The sequence below is a fragment of the Styela clava genome, chromosome 5 (genome assembly GCF_964204865.1).
Source record: "Styela clava chromosome 5, kaStyClav1.hap1.2, whole genome shotgun sequence".
Classification (NCBI taxonomy): Eukaryota; Metazoa; Chordata; class Ascidiacea; order Stolidobranchia; family Styelidae; genus Styela; species Styela clava.
The window spans coordinates 12,120,328-12,137,417 of record NC_135254.1 but is presented as its reverse complement, the minus strand read 5'-3'; the positions used below and the strand labels follow the sequence as shown (position 1 = coordinate 12,137,417).

Sequence of the window (17,090 nt, the reverse complement as noted above, 5' to 3'; positions counted from 1 at the left end):
GAGTCAGCAGATAATGTGGCTACCTTATACTTTTTTCTTATAGAGGCCAGACAAATGAAAGCGTAAATAATGTATTGCGACAGTTTTCGCTGCTTCAATACATAATATTAGTTTAGGACGATAAGCAAACAAGTCAGAAAGCAGTGACAGGCTAATATGAAGGTCTTCGATGCTATTTCTGTATTTTAAGGAGTTCAGCGTTCGCAATATTCACGTAGAAAAGGTTAGATAGAAGCTTCTTTCTGCGAAACGTGAACTTCAATGAATATAAAATGCTAGTCATTTAGTCGCTGCAATTTTATATAAATACTAGTGTGTAATACAAGATAGCTATTGTTCGTCAAACAGTGAAAATGCTATACGTATTCTATTCTATGAGAATGAAAGTTATAGATAAGCAGGATATTCACCCAATGATTTTTAAATTTTCGGTAGTAATACTGCAGAAGACTCACAATGAATTGTTAAGAATGCCTTATTAGTTCAGAGTAATACGAATCTATTTTTTTTCATCGTGCACTTTTGACACGTAAAAGGTGTATGCAAACAAACACAACAACATTTTCTGTTTTATCCGTAAAGTATTCTGAAAGGGAAAGTAAGTCGTTGGATATATGTGACTCATTTTTCCTTCAGGTAACAGATTACTATAGCAATACTATTGGATTTATGTATTGAGTATAGAATGATAACTCCGCTGGATATATTATCAATTGAATCGTGGCTTCTGATTGCAAGCATAGTTTTACTTATCAGGTTGGTGCAAAGTAGACCGAGTAAGTGTATATAAATTTATACCGCATTTACGTTTTGACATTGACGATCGACTGAACGATAATCGATTGCTATTTGCAATAAGGCGCGGCGCATAAGAAGGTCGATTTTTGATGAATTAAAAACAATATTTATCCAATCAAGTATTTTGAAACAGAATTGGCGAATGTGAATCATACAGAAAACCGCATGTTGTAGTTTATACTCAAAATCACATTTCACAAATACGTTTTACTTTCAGGTATTATTTGAATCAAAAATGGAGCTACTTTGAAAAACTCAACATTCCCTATGATCCACCATCTATACTCAAACTTGGAAGCCTCCTAACTGCTTTCAGCAAAGACGTAAGATAAGATTTTATGAATAATTGTTTATTCAGAAGTTTGCCATAAAATACTGCATGAAATGAAATGCTTATTCAGTGAATTATGGCCTGTAATTAGTTATTCGTTTTTTATTTATTTTTTATATCAATTGAGAATATCTTTCTAATAGCATCCATAGTACAATGTTTTATACGAAATCGAATGGTGTTACTAAATTTAGATTCAGGTTCTTCCCAGCTGTTCGGGTCCGAGATTTCTATCTTGCCATGGCATAACAATTGGAAAAAATGACAATTTAGGTCCTTGGTGCGATGGAACCACTCATTCAAGTGATGATGAATTTTGGTAGCCTCTTAAACCTAATCATTTTACGAATTTATCATTTGACTGGTGGTTATGTGCCTATTTCATGAATATTATATTATTTTCAGAAAGCGTTTGAATACGACAACGAATGTAAGAAGAAGTACGGTAATATATGGGGGTAAGAATATATATAAGTGTATTGATTCAATTTATATCGAATAATTTGCCTAAAACACTATATCAATAAGTATAATATTGAATGAAATGTGAATATATCTGATCTGAATAAGCGAAAGAAGAAAAGATCGATTGCAATAAGATATTTTTAATCCTAAATCAATTGTTGTACGACATGCATCGTTTGGATTGTTTTTTTAAGTTTATTTACTTAACGCACTTATAATAGTTAAAAGTCATTGGACTCAAAAGTCATTCGTTTTAGGATATTCACGGGACTATCACCCAGTATAACAATTCACGATCCTGATATCTTGAGACAAATTTTTATTAAAGAGTTTCAAACATTTCCAGACAGACAGGTAAGGTCTACTTTATTCCACAAACAAATTGTATTTATGATATTCTAGTTGCAAAACATGAAATATGTATTTCGAATGACCGAGTTACATTCATTTACAAACAATTTGGGGTAGGGAAAGTATGATACATACGAAGTTCCAAATTTTCATTCAATTTAACTTCTTAAGCCGCTGCTAAACCTTTCAGAAAACATTGCTCAAAATAAGTGGAAAAGAATTGAACAATGGATTAACCGCAGTCCAAGGAAAACAATGGAAACGTATAAGGTAAGAATCGTGAATGTTAAACCACGTGAAATATTGAAAAAAAACTTCCCGAATACGGAAGTGTTAGAGAGGGATAGTGGTGGAAATTATTCTTACTGCATTTTTGTAATGGCTGTGAAAATTACATTGAATTAATTCGTGAAAAATTAGATGCATGATCGTGATACGTTTTCAATTCAATAAATTTTATTTCAAACTAACCGTACGTTCAAAAAGTTTAGTATGTTGTTGGTTGGTTGGTTAGCTTTATGAAAATCAGTATTAACCAGATAATTGGACAAAAGCGAGTAGTTTACACAAGACGAACACTTCTGAGATAATCTCGCAATGTCAATATTTATAAAGCCGGGCAGAAATTCCTGAAGTGAAAAATTAATTTTTCAAAAGTTAATTTTAATTATACATCAATTTTTATAAAATTCTCATTCAAGAACGACAATGACACCGACGTTTTCAACTTCAAAACTGAAGCAAATGTGTGGTATAATAGACTGGTGTGCAGGCAATACTGTTGATGCACTGGACCGAAAAGTTGAGAGTAACAACGGGGTTTTCAATTCAAAAGAGTAAGTTATACCGTGGTCTCATTCAACAACAAAGTTTCTATAATTTCTTGTTCTCGAAATAAATTATTTGTTATAATCATAACAACATCTGGAACGCACATCAATGAAATAACTGAAATTTATCATTGTTTCGGTTATTAAGCATAAATCTCCCGATATTTCCAGAGTCTTTTCCCGTCTTTCATTGGATATAGTATGCTCAGCAGCATTCAGCACCAAAGTTCACTCGCAGGATGACAGAGTTGAAGAGCCAGAAGCTGCCAAAAATGCCAAAAAATTGTTTTCCGGAACATTCAGTCCCCTTATCATATTGCTTAGTAAGTTTCACTGAAAGTTTTACATCTTTACCAACTCAGATTGCATTGTTACTCTAATCCTATTCTACATATCCCACGAAATTATTTGTCGAAAGTATGAATTTCCTAACGGCATATGAAAACTATACCAGAAGTCATACACGGAAATATGTAGTTATTCGTGGTCGAATTAAAATAACTTTAAACAGAAATGCGCCATATTTTAAAGGATTTTATCAATCTATACTGTTATACTCAAACGCGCATTTTCGCAAATATCTTAATCACATGGAAAATGTACAATTAAAATTAAAAAAAGTTTTTCTTTTCCAAAAAAATTCATAAATAATAATTAAATATTCATGTTATTTCAGTTATTTTTCCATCTTTGGAAAAACTTGTTTTCAAATTTAACATCGCATTGTTTGGAAGTGGTGGATTAGAATACTTCAAAAAACTAACACATCACCTAATAAAGCAACGAGAGGAAAATCCACATGAACGTGTAAGTATTATCGTTATTAAATTGATATTGTATTGTGTTGCCTTATACAGACAATTTTGACGTAATTAAAATTTGATTTTCGACAGATGTAATCGAAATAAAAACAATAAGTTACACATCAGCCTCGTATAAACTACCTTCGAAATCTTGACAGTTCAGCCAATCAAGTATGTCGTGAATCAAAGTGATTGCAACATGATTTTGAACTTATATCTAAAATTTATGTTTTCTTTGACAGACTAGAGTAGATCTTATGCAACTGATGTTGGATGCTAAAGTATCCGAAGAAAAAATAAAAGAAGGTGCAGAAAAAGGTTGGTATCTTGACATATGTAAGCTTGCGCTTCAATTTTAATAATCACTTTAAAGTTGTCATATAGTTACAGTATCTATTTCTGGGTCAGGTTAGATTACATATTTGCAATTGCTGTCATGTCTCTTTAATCCAATACGTCCCTTTTGTAATAAACTTGAACATCTAGTAATACCTTTCTTTACTCTTGTTTACTTTGATACGACATTTGTTAATCTTCAGGCATGACAAATATTGAAATCGTTGGAAATTCAATGTTAATGATTTTGGCTGGTTACGAGAATACTGGGAATACAATGAGCTGGACAGTCTATAATTTAGCTCAACATCCGGAAATACAGTTCAAAGTTCAAGAGGAAATCGATGAAATGATGAAAGTTCAGGTAAATTTATTCATACATACATTCATATGACTCAATTTTTACTTTTCGACTTGTCCAATGTCTTACGTTGACATCGTTTGGTTTGCCTTCAATCCCGTGTACTATGAGCAAACAGTTTATGCAAATAGGTCCAATAAGTTTGTACGCTCAAAGATGATTCGATAAAAACTTAGTATTTGTAGAGTAGTGATATTTTTTGCTTGGCGATGGATGTGTGAGATTTAGTATGGGACGCGGAAAATAAAATCTGCTCATTGCTCAGAAAATATTTGCCGACTCGAATCGACTGCTGAACGTACAACAATGCCCTTCTCGCGATTATCGTGTCTGACTAACATTTTGTGAGATAGCATGAACGCGTCGAATTAGTGTTATATTTAACTGCTATTTTAAATTTTATTATATCATTATTTATTCGTCAAAATTAAACCAGCAAATCTTATTCATTCTATAAAAGTTCCGATTTCGCATTTATGACCGACATTGTTTCAAAACTTCTTTGTTGAAATTGTTTTTATGAAGGGCAAATTTGACTACGAAAGTATGACAAAATTGAAGTTGTTGGACATGTGCATCAACGAAACTCTCAGACTTTACATGCCGATTATAAAGTTTGTATATTTTACCAAACAGCCATATTCGTTTCTCTAATGACGAAATGTCACCTGAATAACTGGAGAATACCTTTAATTTTTGAGTGTAATGCAATTTGGTTAATGTTTTTTCGCATTAGTCAGAGATTGCAGACATCTCTTGCATATTTTGAATGTACAACTTGATACTTGAATTTAAACACAAAAGTTGAATTAGATCATATGCAAATTAAAGATTCTTCTTTGAGTTTTACATGTCGCGTATTTTTGCAGGAATGCTCGCTTCTGTGAAAAAGAAATCACTATCAATGGCTTAACAATTCCAGAAGGTATTCAGATAAATGTACCAACGTTTGGACTGGCACATGATCCTGAATATTGGGATGAACCTTACGAATTTAAACCCGAAAGGTAGAATTTTCATGTCATTTATGTGAATATGAATTTTAATGCAGCGAGTTTGTCGATTTATCGTTTCAGTCCCGCTCTATATCCCACGATTCCAATTATTTCAGTATTTCTTGAAGTTCATATATTAGACTGAAACCGTGATTTGCAAATTGTGGTGCTTGTTGCTATTAGGTTCATTGGAAAGTTATTGACTCATAATTTGTGCGGAACGTGAGTCAATTATTTGAATTTGGAGCGCTCGTTTAGCCAATGCACGTTGGTGTGCCTGAAGTAGGCATGTAACGTGATGAACAATGTCAACAAATATGTGATGTGTGGCAGGTACAGCATGTTCCGCCACAAATACTGCGACATTTCATAAGTATACCGACATGCTTTTTTTTATTATATTCTACAACTCTCATACGCGGTGTTGAATATAATGACTATTTTCAGGATGGAGGACATGAGCCAAATTGACCCAATGGTTTATCAGCCGTTTGGGGCAGGACCACGTAATTGTATTGGGATGAGATTTGCTTTGATGGAAATTAAGATGTCTCTAGCAAAACTTTTGCATAAATTCACATTCAAACCTGCTGAAAATACACCGGTAGGATAAAAACTAGACTTTGAATATTTTTACATATAGGATAGATTATATTTAGAGACTACAATTGTGTCATTAATTATGTGATGTTAAGTATGTACTTGTCCATGTAAAAACATTTTTTTTGTTTTTGGCGTTCTTTGTATCCCATGAAAGTAAACCCCTTGACATTTCTGTTTCAGCAACTTTTTCTATTGCTAAAAAAACATTACTAATTTTCCACCCTCATCTCCAAAATAGGTGAATTGATTATGACTTGGAATCGTGTAAATTTATTTCTGTGCCATCTTATGTATTTATGTCTTTCAATAAATTATCAAGTGCAAACTATATAAGCATTTCCTATTTAAGCGTTTGTCTGTATTTTATTTCCAAAAGACATTAACATCCATAGGCGCAGTAAAATGACTTCATAAAACGGTGAAAATATTATTTCCTGAATAATATCTGGGCGCTGTTTTTGATTAATACACCATGGCTCTCGTGGGAACTTTTTTATTCTACAAGAGTAAAACCTTTAGCAATGTGTTTGACTAATAATCATTCAAATTAATAATAATAAACCATCAAACATTTCGTTTTCCAGGCACCTCCTCTGAAGTTGAAATTTACAATGTCTGTGCGTTCTGAGGTTGATTTCAACTTGGTCGCCATACCTCGTGATTCTGTTTCCACCTAATTGCACTTGGGCTAATTGTGTTAAAGCTTGATTGGCAGCGCCTGTCGATTTTAGCTTTGTATTAAATTTAATTTCTTATTGGTATCATTTGTGAAATTTAACTCTTTACTGAATCTATGTATACTTAACCTTCGGACAGCTCAAATCCCTGACATTTTTATGGGTATTTTTGAACTTATTTTTTTTGTCAACCATTAAGCCCTAAATCTTAACTCATGGCTTTTTGAAAGCGTCTGCTAGAGTTCTATTCAGCAATATATCTTTAAAACACACTCATCGAAAAAAAATTTTTGCAAAAAAATTTCAAAAATTTCTAAAAAAAAAAAAAACTTTGAGATATTCTGTGTACAGTAGAGGGTTAATAATTAATTCCTGATTAATTAATTTTTTCTTCAACGTTTTCGTCAAGTTTTTCCTAACATAACAATACCAAAACGACTATTATAGCATAAAAGGGTTATTACTTTGAAATTCACAATTGTATTTACAGTATTATCAAGTTCAAGGTCCAATTACCGATTTTGATGACGTCACAGCTCTTATTATTACTGCACAGACCACCCCCAATGCAAAAAAATTAAATTTTTTCGACGGAAATGCGCGTAGAACGACGTAAATAATCCCATACGTACATTTACGCGTTAAAATTACCATTAATTTTACGTTTTTTTTACATACAAAAAATCTCCATACCTCTGCCAACTATGGAGCAGTCAAAATCATATTTATCAAAACAACACAGCGCCAGGGATGGTCAGGGATAGTTAGTATGACTGAAAATACATGCTAAAACAATAATAAGTCGTTATAAAGGAGTATTTCCTGTCTGAGCTGAGTCGACATTTTCAGACGTCTGACAGGCAATTTTGAAATCCACGCTATTTATACGATTCGCACTTTGCGTCACGGCTGGAAGGTTTTATCGCTTCTCTCATACCAGGGCATTAGGTCAATAAACAGCTAAGAGCGATAGCAACAGTAGGTTACCATGTGCTAGCCTTAATAGCGTTGAAAAGCCCATATGGGCTTACCGGCTGTGGGAGGGTTTTAAGATGTTTTCTTACTGTAGTATAAATGTAATATTTGTTAGTGTAAATCTCTAAAAATGATTACGGAATCTATTGTTTTGTATTACTATTGTTTTGTTTTGCGAGACACTTTTGCAGAACCTATGTCTTTGTTGTGATTTTTTTTTATCCATGCTGACACGATAAATCGACATTGGGGCGAAAAAGAATAGTACTCCCGTAGTATGTGAATCAAAATGGCAGACACCGGAACGTCGTATGTGTACCAGGTTAGGGTTAGGCATAATTTCAGGTACAAAAAGTACGGGAGTCATTTGGCTAGTACCCGAACTCTTAATATAACTAAAATAAGGAAAATTGGAATAGAATTATAGCCTAACCTTAACCTGGTACTCATACTGCGTTCCGATGTCCGCCATCTCGGTTTACAGACTATAAAAACAGGCTGTACGCCTTTCCAGTGTTAGGCATAGTCATAAATCAGGACTTCTGAAAACATGACTTCAGTAAGTATTTAACAAGTAGAAGACGGCCAGGAAACGAATATTTTCAGATACCATGATTTCCAATAGTTTTTAAAACCCATATTTAATTGGAAAATTTTATTGACTTCTCAAGTTCATTCAAAAATGTTTATTTTATTCTATTTTGCAAACCTACATGTAATTGCACTCTAGTTGGAAATGTATTTTTTTTATTGAGTATATTAAACCGCAAAGGCTACACAATTTTGGTAACGTATTGCTATATGCCCCGTTGCTTTTCACCTAATTGAAATGATACCACATTATCGTAGCAACCACTAATGATCACCAACTACGAGAACAATAAAACATCATTTTAAAACGTCATATACGTAAGTATATTAATTTTTAAGTTTATTTCATCAATATGATGCTGCAGGATCAAACGACAAAGAAGTGTCAGCCTTTGTTTTGTCATATAATTTTTACTATATCTATGCTTTATTATTTGAGAGTAGTTTTAGTGAACAACAAAAATTCCCTGCACGTGTTCTGAAAGAATTTCCCGGTCACGGCGACAAACCTACCGCACTACGCATTCGGGCACCATCTGCAAATAATAGCGCGTAAAATAAAATGCATGTATCACATGTATGAATATCGATACAAATGTATGGAAATACATAATACTCATTCAAACATTGTACATGTAGTTATACGAAAGCACTATGCAGACATAAAGTTCTTCAGATTGGTGGGATACAAACTCACTTTCATATATGCTCATGCATGAACACTGTTTCGTGCGTACACTGATGATATCCATATAAACAGTGGCGTTATCATCGTGATGCAGTAATGGTTTTTCTAGCATTCGCAAAAAATACAAAATTGCAGTTATAGGTGACATACTGATACAAATGAAGCAACGTCCATTGAAAAAGAGCGATTTTTGTCGATTATTTTTTCGGAGTTTTTAAAATGAAATTGCCATGTAATAAATCTTTGTCACATAGAAGAAATGGCAAGTGTTCCAAAAGCATCAAGTCTGTTGCGGTCATAGTAGATTTTTCACCGCGTACCCCCAATACATAACACAAAACATGGCTAATGATGAGGTGTGTTACGTTGGCGACAGTTGAGTGCACGGTGACCGGTTCTAGATGTACGTAAGACGCAAATTTTTCTGCATTTGGATGACCCAGATAGCGGATATGTTTTTCGGCTATAAGGAACGATCGACCGATGAATGTCGTCCGGGCCTTATGGGAGAGCCGCGCAAGGCGATGTCTGCGACTCTGCTGTTTAATAGCTAGATCTAGATGGGTTTTTTTTTCAAGATCTAGATATAAAATTTGGAGCCTATGGAGCCGGGTAACGCTGCAATAGACTACGCTGAAATTGGCTAACAGTACAACATGTGGTTATATATTTTTATTGAAAATGATGGTTTTGAACAAGTAACTCATTTTTTTATGCGTCAACTATCCAAAACTCTCTCAAAATAAGTATCAAGAATTTTGCTATGGTAAGTGCAGGAAATGTAAGTGTCGGAGAAACATCCATAGGATGATGCTAATAACTCTTATCTCTGCTTGTTATTATTGCTCTCTTCGTCGATATGATTCGGCTTTTGCAGTTTTCAAGACTTATGCTCTCGTGATGTAAAATACCACGCATAAATATCTATAGCTCTAAAGTTCCAGCGCTAGTTTAAAACATATTACCGCAATGTTGTTTTTGATATTTGTGAGATCATATGGATCATAACACGGTTCTTTTGATTTACGTTCTTATTCGTAAAAGAAATGTACATGTCCTAATTTTATATTAATTTTTAATTATTTAACTAAAGGTATCACCGTTTTGAGGAAAATCAACCCAACTTTTTGAATCAACTACACATTCTAAAACCACCTACAAGCACAAAAAGTGGCCACATTAGGTAACATAATAAAAATAAAGTTACCTGATTTACAACAAATTTTTGAAAACACACATGAAAACTGACAAACAACACGCAAAACCAGGAAATGGGGGCAGTGTTTACAACCTGCACGCTTGAATATTTGTCTGAGTGAAAGAAGTATCTGAGCCTTACAGACATTGCAATTGTTACGTCATTGTGGACTAATTTATGATTGGTCATTGTTAAGGATATAAACAAGGAAACCGATGTTCAGTGAAACATCCATTACATGGGGTGCGGAAAATTGAGTTAACTAAGTCGGAGCGAAAATATTTCGTCTATATTAAAGCTAGAAGACTTCGACGTTTTAACAGCCGCCTGTGCGATATTCTTGTTGAATAACGAATGTTTGAAGCAGCCCGCAAGAATTTCAACGCAGCAAGTTACAGGCTGCGAGACAATCTCACTCTTGTCAATGAAGCGTCATCCTTATTGCTTGTGAAAAAATATAAATTTGTAATACTTGCACTCGTTAGTGTATGCATGTACAATCAAGTTTATAAGGGTCCCTGGTTTATGTTTTCGTCACTAGTAGTTATCTAGAATTTTGGTAATAAGTTTTGGTGATATTGACGTGCTTGTCTATCTGTGTACATAAATAACTCTTGTGACATCACCATCATGTGTAGATCACGATTGCACGAAAATGGCAATGCACTATTTGAGAAAATTATATTAGGGTATTGACCCTTGGCTTTTGCAAAAAAACAATGTTACCAGTTGCGTCTTTCTTTAACTAACAGAAAATAGATTACGGGTATCATTAACTGTATAAAAAATGTATACATTGCTTCATTGTTTCGTCTATTGTTCTGTCTATTATTTTCTCCATTTTGTCGTCGTACGTTTTTGTTGGATTTCTAGTTATATGCCAACAACAAGATCAAGGGAATCATTAATTGCTACGACCTGGCTCGAGATTTTATCCAGTAATTTGTTAAAATTGAAGAGTTCATGTAATTGTTAGGTGCAAGTATATGAGATATTATCAAAAAGTACCAAAAATATCTCAGGTTTTCTACCAAAGACGTACCCGACGTCTCTATGAATGGTTTATTTGCTATCAACAATGACGGTCTCTATTGAATTTTCAATGCAGACTTTGCAAACAACTTCAAGGAGATTGGATATAGAAGATGGATTTTTACAGTGCCCCCCTGTCGAGCAAAAAATTGGGTGAATGTGCTTTTATAAAATGATTTTCAGTGAGATTAAAAGTCTGTAAGATGACAATAAGGAAATTTACAATTAAATGCAAATTTGTCTAAGGTGTGGCAACTCTCTGTGCTACTACGAAACCAACCTATTATTACCAAACAAGCCGCTAGGGTATCTGCGTTCTGTGCCCTAATTTTTCAAGGGTAAATACATAACATGCAAACATAGAATATCAAATGTTTTTCACAATCTTTTTTCCGAACGACCCCAAAAACAACTTTCAAGTGTCCAGGGCGACCCCAGGTCAATTTATATATTTTTAATGAAACTTCTAAAGCTTCTTTCACTGGACTTTTGAGTTTGGTTATGTGGTGGTATTGAGTAAAATAAGCTAAAGCCAAACAGTGATGTTACAATGGGTACCTACATTTTCTATAGCATGAGCCTAGAATAGAGCGAAGCCTATGGGCCTGTTTTTCAGTAAGCCATGGTACAAACTGCTAAATTTACCATGATTTGTCAAATCCTAGATGTTTTTCACATCCATCCTCTACCATACCTCAGCGACTCCACCGACCCCATGACCTGTTTGCGACCCTACCTACTTATCACTCCGACCCAATTTGGGATCGCGACCGCTGGTTTGGGAACCCCTGTCCTAGATGATCTTTTTGAGTGGACTTTTTGATTAGTATAGCCCCTCAAGCTTATAATATTTATTGAAGTGGCAGACATTGCGTGTCGAACCAAATCACTCGAATTTGGTATTATCAAAACCCCCGTCTGGTATCTGCGAATGATAAGCATTTTCAATGTAGTATGATGCTGTACAATCCATATGGTATGCTTCAAATGTACAGTGTTGCTTTTCGTTCTAGACGGATCGGATCCAAGCCGCTCATTAACACATAATGACAAAAGGTGACGAATTGGCTAAAGGTCACATCCACGCATTCAAGTGTGTTTTCATTTCTCAAGACCTCTGCGTCGAAATGAATCGTTGTATAAATCATCTTTTCTTACTGAGTTTACATAAAACAATCCAACAGAATGCATTGAAAATAAATGCTAATGAGGTGTTCGTACCGGCGGAATTTCTTTGCTAACAACTACGTGTGACTCAATAACCGCTATCGGGGACTGAAATTCGATATCAGCCGGGGTACTTGAGGGTCAACTGCACTCAAACGATACTTACCTTCAATGCTGCCTCAATAAAACACATGCATTTAGGTGAATGAACATGCTATGCGTTTAAATTTTGTTTGTTTTAATCCTCCCGTAGGGGTTTGTTTGCTCTCCTGATTCTGTAATCTGTTATTGTCAATTATTTTATTGCCTGTTTATCATATACACCTCCAAGTTTATAATCTTAAAACGAGGCGAAGCGATTACTGGATATATTAACCCAATTTAATTACATAATATTGTAATCAGAGGCAACGTATTAATACCAAGAATACTATCTTTTTTATATTTTCATTTATAGTAAAAAAAATTAACTTTCTAGAACCTAGAAAGTAAAGTAAAATGCACAAATTTTTTAATAAGAAGAAGAAAGGAAATAAGTTCAATCAAACATTTTTATTTCATTTTTTTTTAAATTTCTTGCTTTAACTAGTTTCATTTTCACGCCAAGTGTTATTCCAAGAATTGAACGATAGGCAGCATCCTCAATGTTTGGATTATAAACAGTGGGGGTGGGATTGGCGAGATTCAGAAACGGTAACGTGCTGGCTTTTGTTCCTAATGACATACAATTTTAGATAAATAAACTAAAAAACGGTAGCTTGAGTATAGGGGTTGAATTAATGGTATCGGTACTTACTATAGTACACCTGATTACTGGTAAAAACTTGGAACTATTTGTCAAGTTTAATGCGGACGTCGTTCATTCTAAAAACTCATAAATAAACTACAGCAGTGACGTCATTACTACAGCTCCAATTAAGGACGAGTTAGGTAACAGATATGCGTTCTGGTTGAATTACACCGGTTTTTGTTGTCCTTGCATCATGTTTAGAGTAACCTCAAGCAAAAATGCATTCATAAGTTTGAGACAAAAGAAAAACAGCTCCACTAAAGTATCCCTAGATTAGATTTTCTAATTGCCAAGTTAGGCTTATCAGCCAGCGGGTCCGTGAGTTTTCAAGAGTTTTTTTTTTATTATTATTATTTTTTTTTGGGGGGGGGGGGGGGAGGGGGGGTCCGACCATCAACTCTCCGCTGGATACGCCCCTGGTTAAAAGCGATACTTAAACTTTAATTCAAAACCTAATGTGTTTGATAAGAGTCTTCAAGCACCGAGTGACGTGGGGGAGGGGGGGGGGGGGTCTAAGTAGCGTTGAGCTAAGTAGCGTTGGTGGCTAGTCAATACATTACATTTAAATTCAGATTCGATTCACTTCGAATCTTTGATAAATAGTTACTCGAATTCAACTCGAGTCGAGTCAATAACACGAGCTGCAATCCCAACCTTAAGATATTTGCCAATACACATTGTCAGGACAATAGGGTGAGACGTGAGAACAGCTCAGATAACCTAGTTCTGTTTATTTATAAAATATTAGCCAAAGACGTTCACGGTCTTGAAAACAAGAAACCCAAAAGCATTTTATAATGATGGCTGGTCCTAGTATGACTCAGACTTGTAAAATTTCATTGTTAAGATTACACCAGCAGTAAATGAACAACGCTTTAACGCCTGATTACTTTGAAGCAACAACGGAAGAGTCAAGCATTTATTCCCCTCGAAATATTTTCAATATGCAGAGTAAACTGTCTGAAAAACATAGCAGTTCACCTAATTGACCGACATTAGAAATGATTAGCTTATTATCGGTCTTGCACCTATTCTGACATAGCCTTGGTATTGTTACCTTCTGGTGAACATGAAACTATTTTTATGAAATCCACTTCAGATATAATATTTTAGATAATAATATGCCAAGATTTACTGTAGTTTAATTGACAAATATTTCTGAAAATCTGTTGAAAATTTACTTCCACCCACAGTATTATAGTGTTTATATAGTTATGTTTTTGCATTACAAGTGCATAATAGAAGAAGATGAAAACTTTATTAGTAATTCCTAGCACTGGAACTGACTATGTAAAGATTGCTTGATTCTAGTCAACCTCTCAATAGGTCCAATACATTTGTGAGGCAAAGCCCAGTCGGAAAATTCCAAAATAGGAGCTCCTTAAGTATATACGTGACTTACTACTAGCCTCGCGCTTTGTTTGAAACAAAAAACGCATAATACCAATAAATTATGTTAAGAACAAATTCCATCAGTCCAATTCTATTTTAAAAGTTGGATATCAACTATGTTAGCAGATTTGGAAGTTGTTTTTCATACGAAACTTATTTTGACTTTCGTTGATATCAAACGAAATGTCAAAGGGTGACAATTTTTGAATGAAACAGAATCTTGTGGGTTCGACCGCCAACATGCTATCGCTAAACAAATATTTCACGTACATACTAATTACTAATTTTGTTAAGTTGTACGGTGCAAACAACTTTGGAATACTGCGGGAAAGGATGTGGTTTAACAAAAGAGATTTTGAAATAATTTTAATACGAATAATAACCCAGAACCGAGAAGAGATCTGTCTTTTCCGATAAATGTATTATGTATTTGATAATGACTAATGCAATTCAAATCAAACTAATACCTTTACATATCTACATTTGATATTTTGTGCCTATACTAACTTGAAGATGAGCTTAGTCAAATTTCTGATTGACGAAATGGAAGTTTCGAAGTTTGTGTAATCACTGAATCGTAAATAAATACTGTAAACCCAGTTTCCCGGTCTAGTCTTCACAGATTACCGAATGGAAAGTTTTAATTTTTTCAAATAATCTTGATACAAAATTTAGTACGTGGTATAAAAATATGTACCAAAAATACCAACAAAAATAGACTAAAGATTTCTTGATTACCTAAAAGTCGATATAATCCTTATATGTACTCTTCAGTATATTTTACTTTCCCAACTCAAATGTACTGGCATGATAACTCAAATATCTATTGTAAAACTGCATGCGTTGTTTTTCTTGAGTATTATTTTTAGGGTAGCGACTTGGAAGGGGATTATTTATTGTCTCTTAAATAATGAAATAATAATTCCCGTGTAAAAACAACACAAGGTCCCAGTCTGAGAGCGACGGAAGTAGGAGAAGAAAAAGGCCATCTTCTTTTATTTAGTTTCAATCAGTCCAATAGAAAGGAAGCATATAAAACTGGGGAACCCAAAAAACTTACTTTATTCCTAAGCTTACAGTTAAGCTTTAAAGAGCAATTAACATCGTAACTTGTGCTTTACGGAGCAAACACAAATCTGACTTTTGGGTGAGGCGAATCAGAGAATAAAGAGCAAATGGATTTCCACGCCGCGATATCGGTGGTGATGGTTATTGCAATGTCCTGCCTCATGGACGGTAAATACTTTTTAATATTTATTCTTAAGAATATAGAATGTAATATTCTGGTTCAACTCATTTTGGAGTAACAATTTAGGTTGCACTTTTTACTCCCTTTATGTATAGATTCTTAAAAAAGATGCTCAGGTACATCCCATTGCCTATATTCACAAAGTTGCAATTATTCGCTAGTACTTGGACTTAACTGTAATGGCATGGCAACTTTAAAGATATAATATAAAACCAACATGCGCGCCACCTTATCCACGGTACAATTGCAATGCATTGTTCGAGTAAGTGTGCCTAAGCGAAGCCAAGTGGATTTTTCCAAAGAGTCAAATTTTCTAAAAATAATAGCTTCGTACGGATAGGTGTCTTGAAGATTTAGCGCAACCAAGTACGGCTCTCGTAACAATTTAATATGGCCCGTCGAACTTGAATGAAATAGTTTAACCCTTTTTTTTTTTTACATTTTTGCGTTTTAGATACCACCGTTGTACGTCATTATCATCAGTTTAAGCATGTGTATATTCATAGCAATTCAGTTACACCGGTATCTTAATTATAATTTTCGGTATTGGGATTGCATACGAGTCGCGTATTGCGTGCTCTCCCCCTCCCGGCCCGCGAATATCTTTCCGCATCTAATTTTGGCCCCCGGTTGCCCAACTTTGGGAACCACTAATTTAACCGAACTAAAGAGATAAATCATCACAATCCCTATTAAGAAAATTGGGGTCCATTCGTCCTTTACTGCTGCTGGGTCTTGAAAGGAACACCGCTATTCTACACACTTTATTTCGTAAGGCAAAAATATCCAATGAAAAAAAGGAGATAAAGTTCATTTCAAGTATTTATTTTAATTCCTTCAGAATGCGCGGAACGTAATTTATTTGAGATATGAGAAATTTTCACTTGAATCATCCCCGGCTCAAACATATCATACTGTAGGTTGATGTAGCACCGTGTTCTAGTAAATTGCTTTTGCGTGATGATAGTCGCACCGAACAGCTTTACAAACTCGGCGTTTGAGAGTTCTCAAAAGGTCGCTAATATGTTTGCAATACAGTATTAGAAATGCCAAGTAGAAGTGTTTGTGCCATACTTTTGTATTTATTATTATTATATTGCCGGTTTTATTTTGCACGTTAGTTAATTCAAATCTAAAACTAATTTATTGTCGTTCGTTTGCCAACCCATTTGTCTGCCTCGTAGATCGAAATATAAACAATCAACGCACAATCCAAACAACAGATACAAAAACAAATATCTTGAACAATATTATTTCAGAAAACACGGACATAAAGAAGTCAGATATACAGAATACAATCTTCCTTATGAAATAACAGTAAATTCTGGCCTGAAAGCCCCGATAAGACTATTGTTAAAGGACGATGCGATGTAAATTGTGCGACGAGCTTTAACAAATCTTCACGTTCAAAACGACGAACAAAATATTGAATTAACGTGTGTGGGCTCGAATATGAAA

The 17,090-nt window shown here is 34.4% G+C and overlaps 2 protein-coding genes across 4 annotated transcripts in view; both read left to right on the top strand.

The window, feature by feature from the left end:
* The first annotated feature begins 577 nt into the window (after positions 1-577).
* Positions 578-8,754, top strand: LOC120344194 (cytochrome P450 3A5-like). The gene is made up of 14 exons (XM_039413308.2): positions 578-756; positions 1,016-1,121; positions 1,535-1,587; positions 1,852-1,948; positions 2,136-2,215; positions 2,647-2,781; positions 2,947-3,098; positions 3,452-3,582; positions 3,821-3,896; positions 4,118-4,278; positions 4,801-4,889; positions 5,145-5,282; positions 5,718-5,874; positions 6,458-8,754. The coding sequence occupies exons 1-14, from the start codon at positions 686-688 to the stop codon at positions 6,548-6,550; spliced, it is 1,539 nt and encodes a 512-aa protein (XP_039269242.2). The 5' UTR covers positions 578-685; the 3' UTR covers positions 6,551-8,754.
* A 6,712-nt stretch (positions 8,755-15,466) lies between these two features.
* Positions 15,467-17,090, top strand: part of LOC120344168 (mucin-5B-like) — a 51,978-nt gene continuing 50,354 nt past the window's right edge. For all 3 annotated transcript variants that reach the window (XM_039413276.2, XM_078112646.1, XM_078112645.1), the window contains exon 1: positions 15,467-15,619. In XM_039413276.2, the coding sequence (XP_039269210.2) occupies positions 15,559-15,619 (61 nt within the window). In that variant the 5' untranslated portion in view covers positions 15,467-15,558. The remainder of the gene's footprint in view (positions 15,620-17,090) is intronic.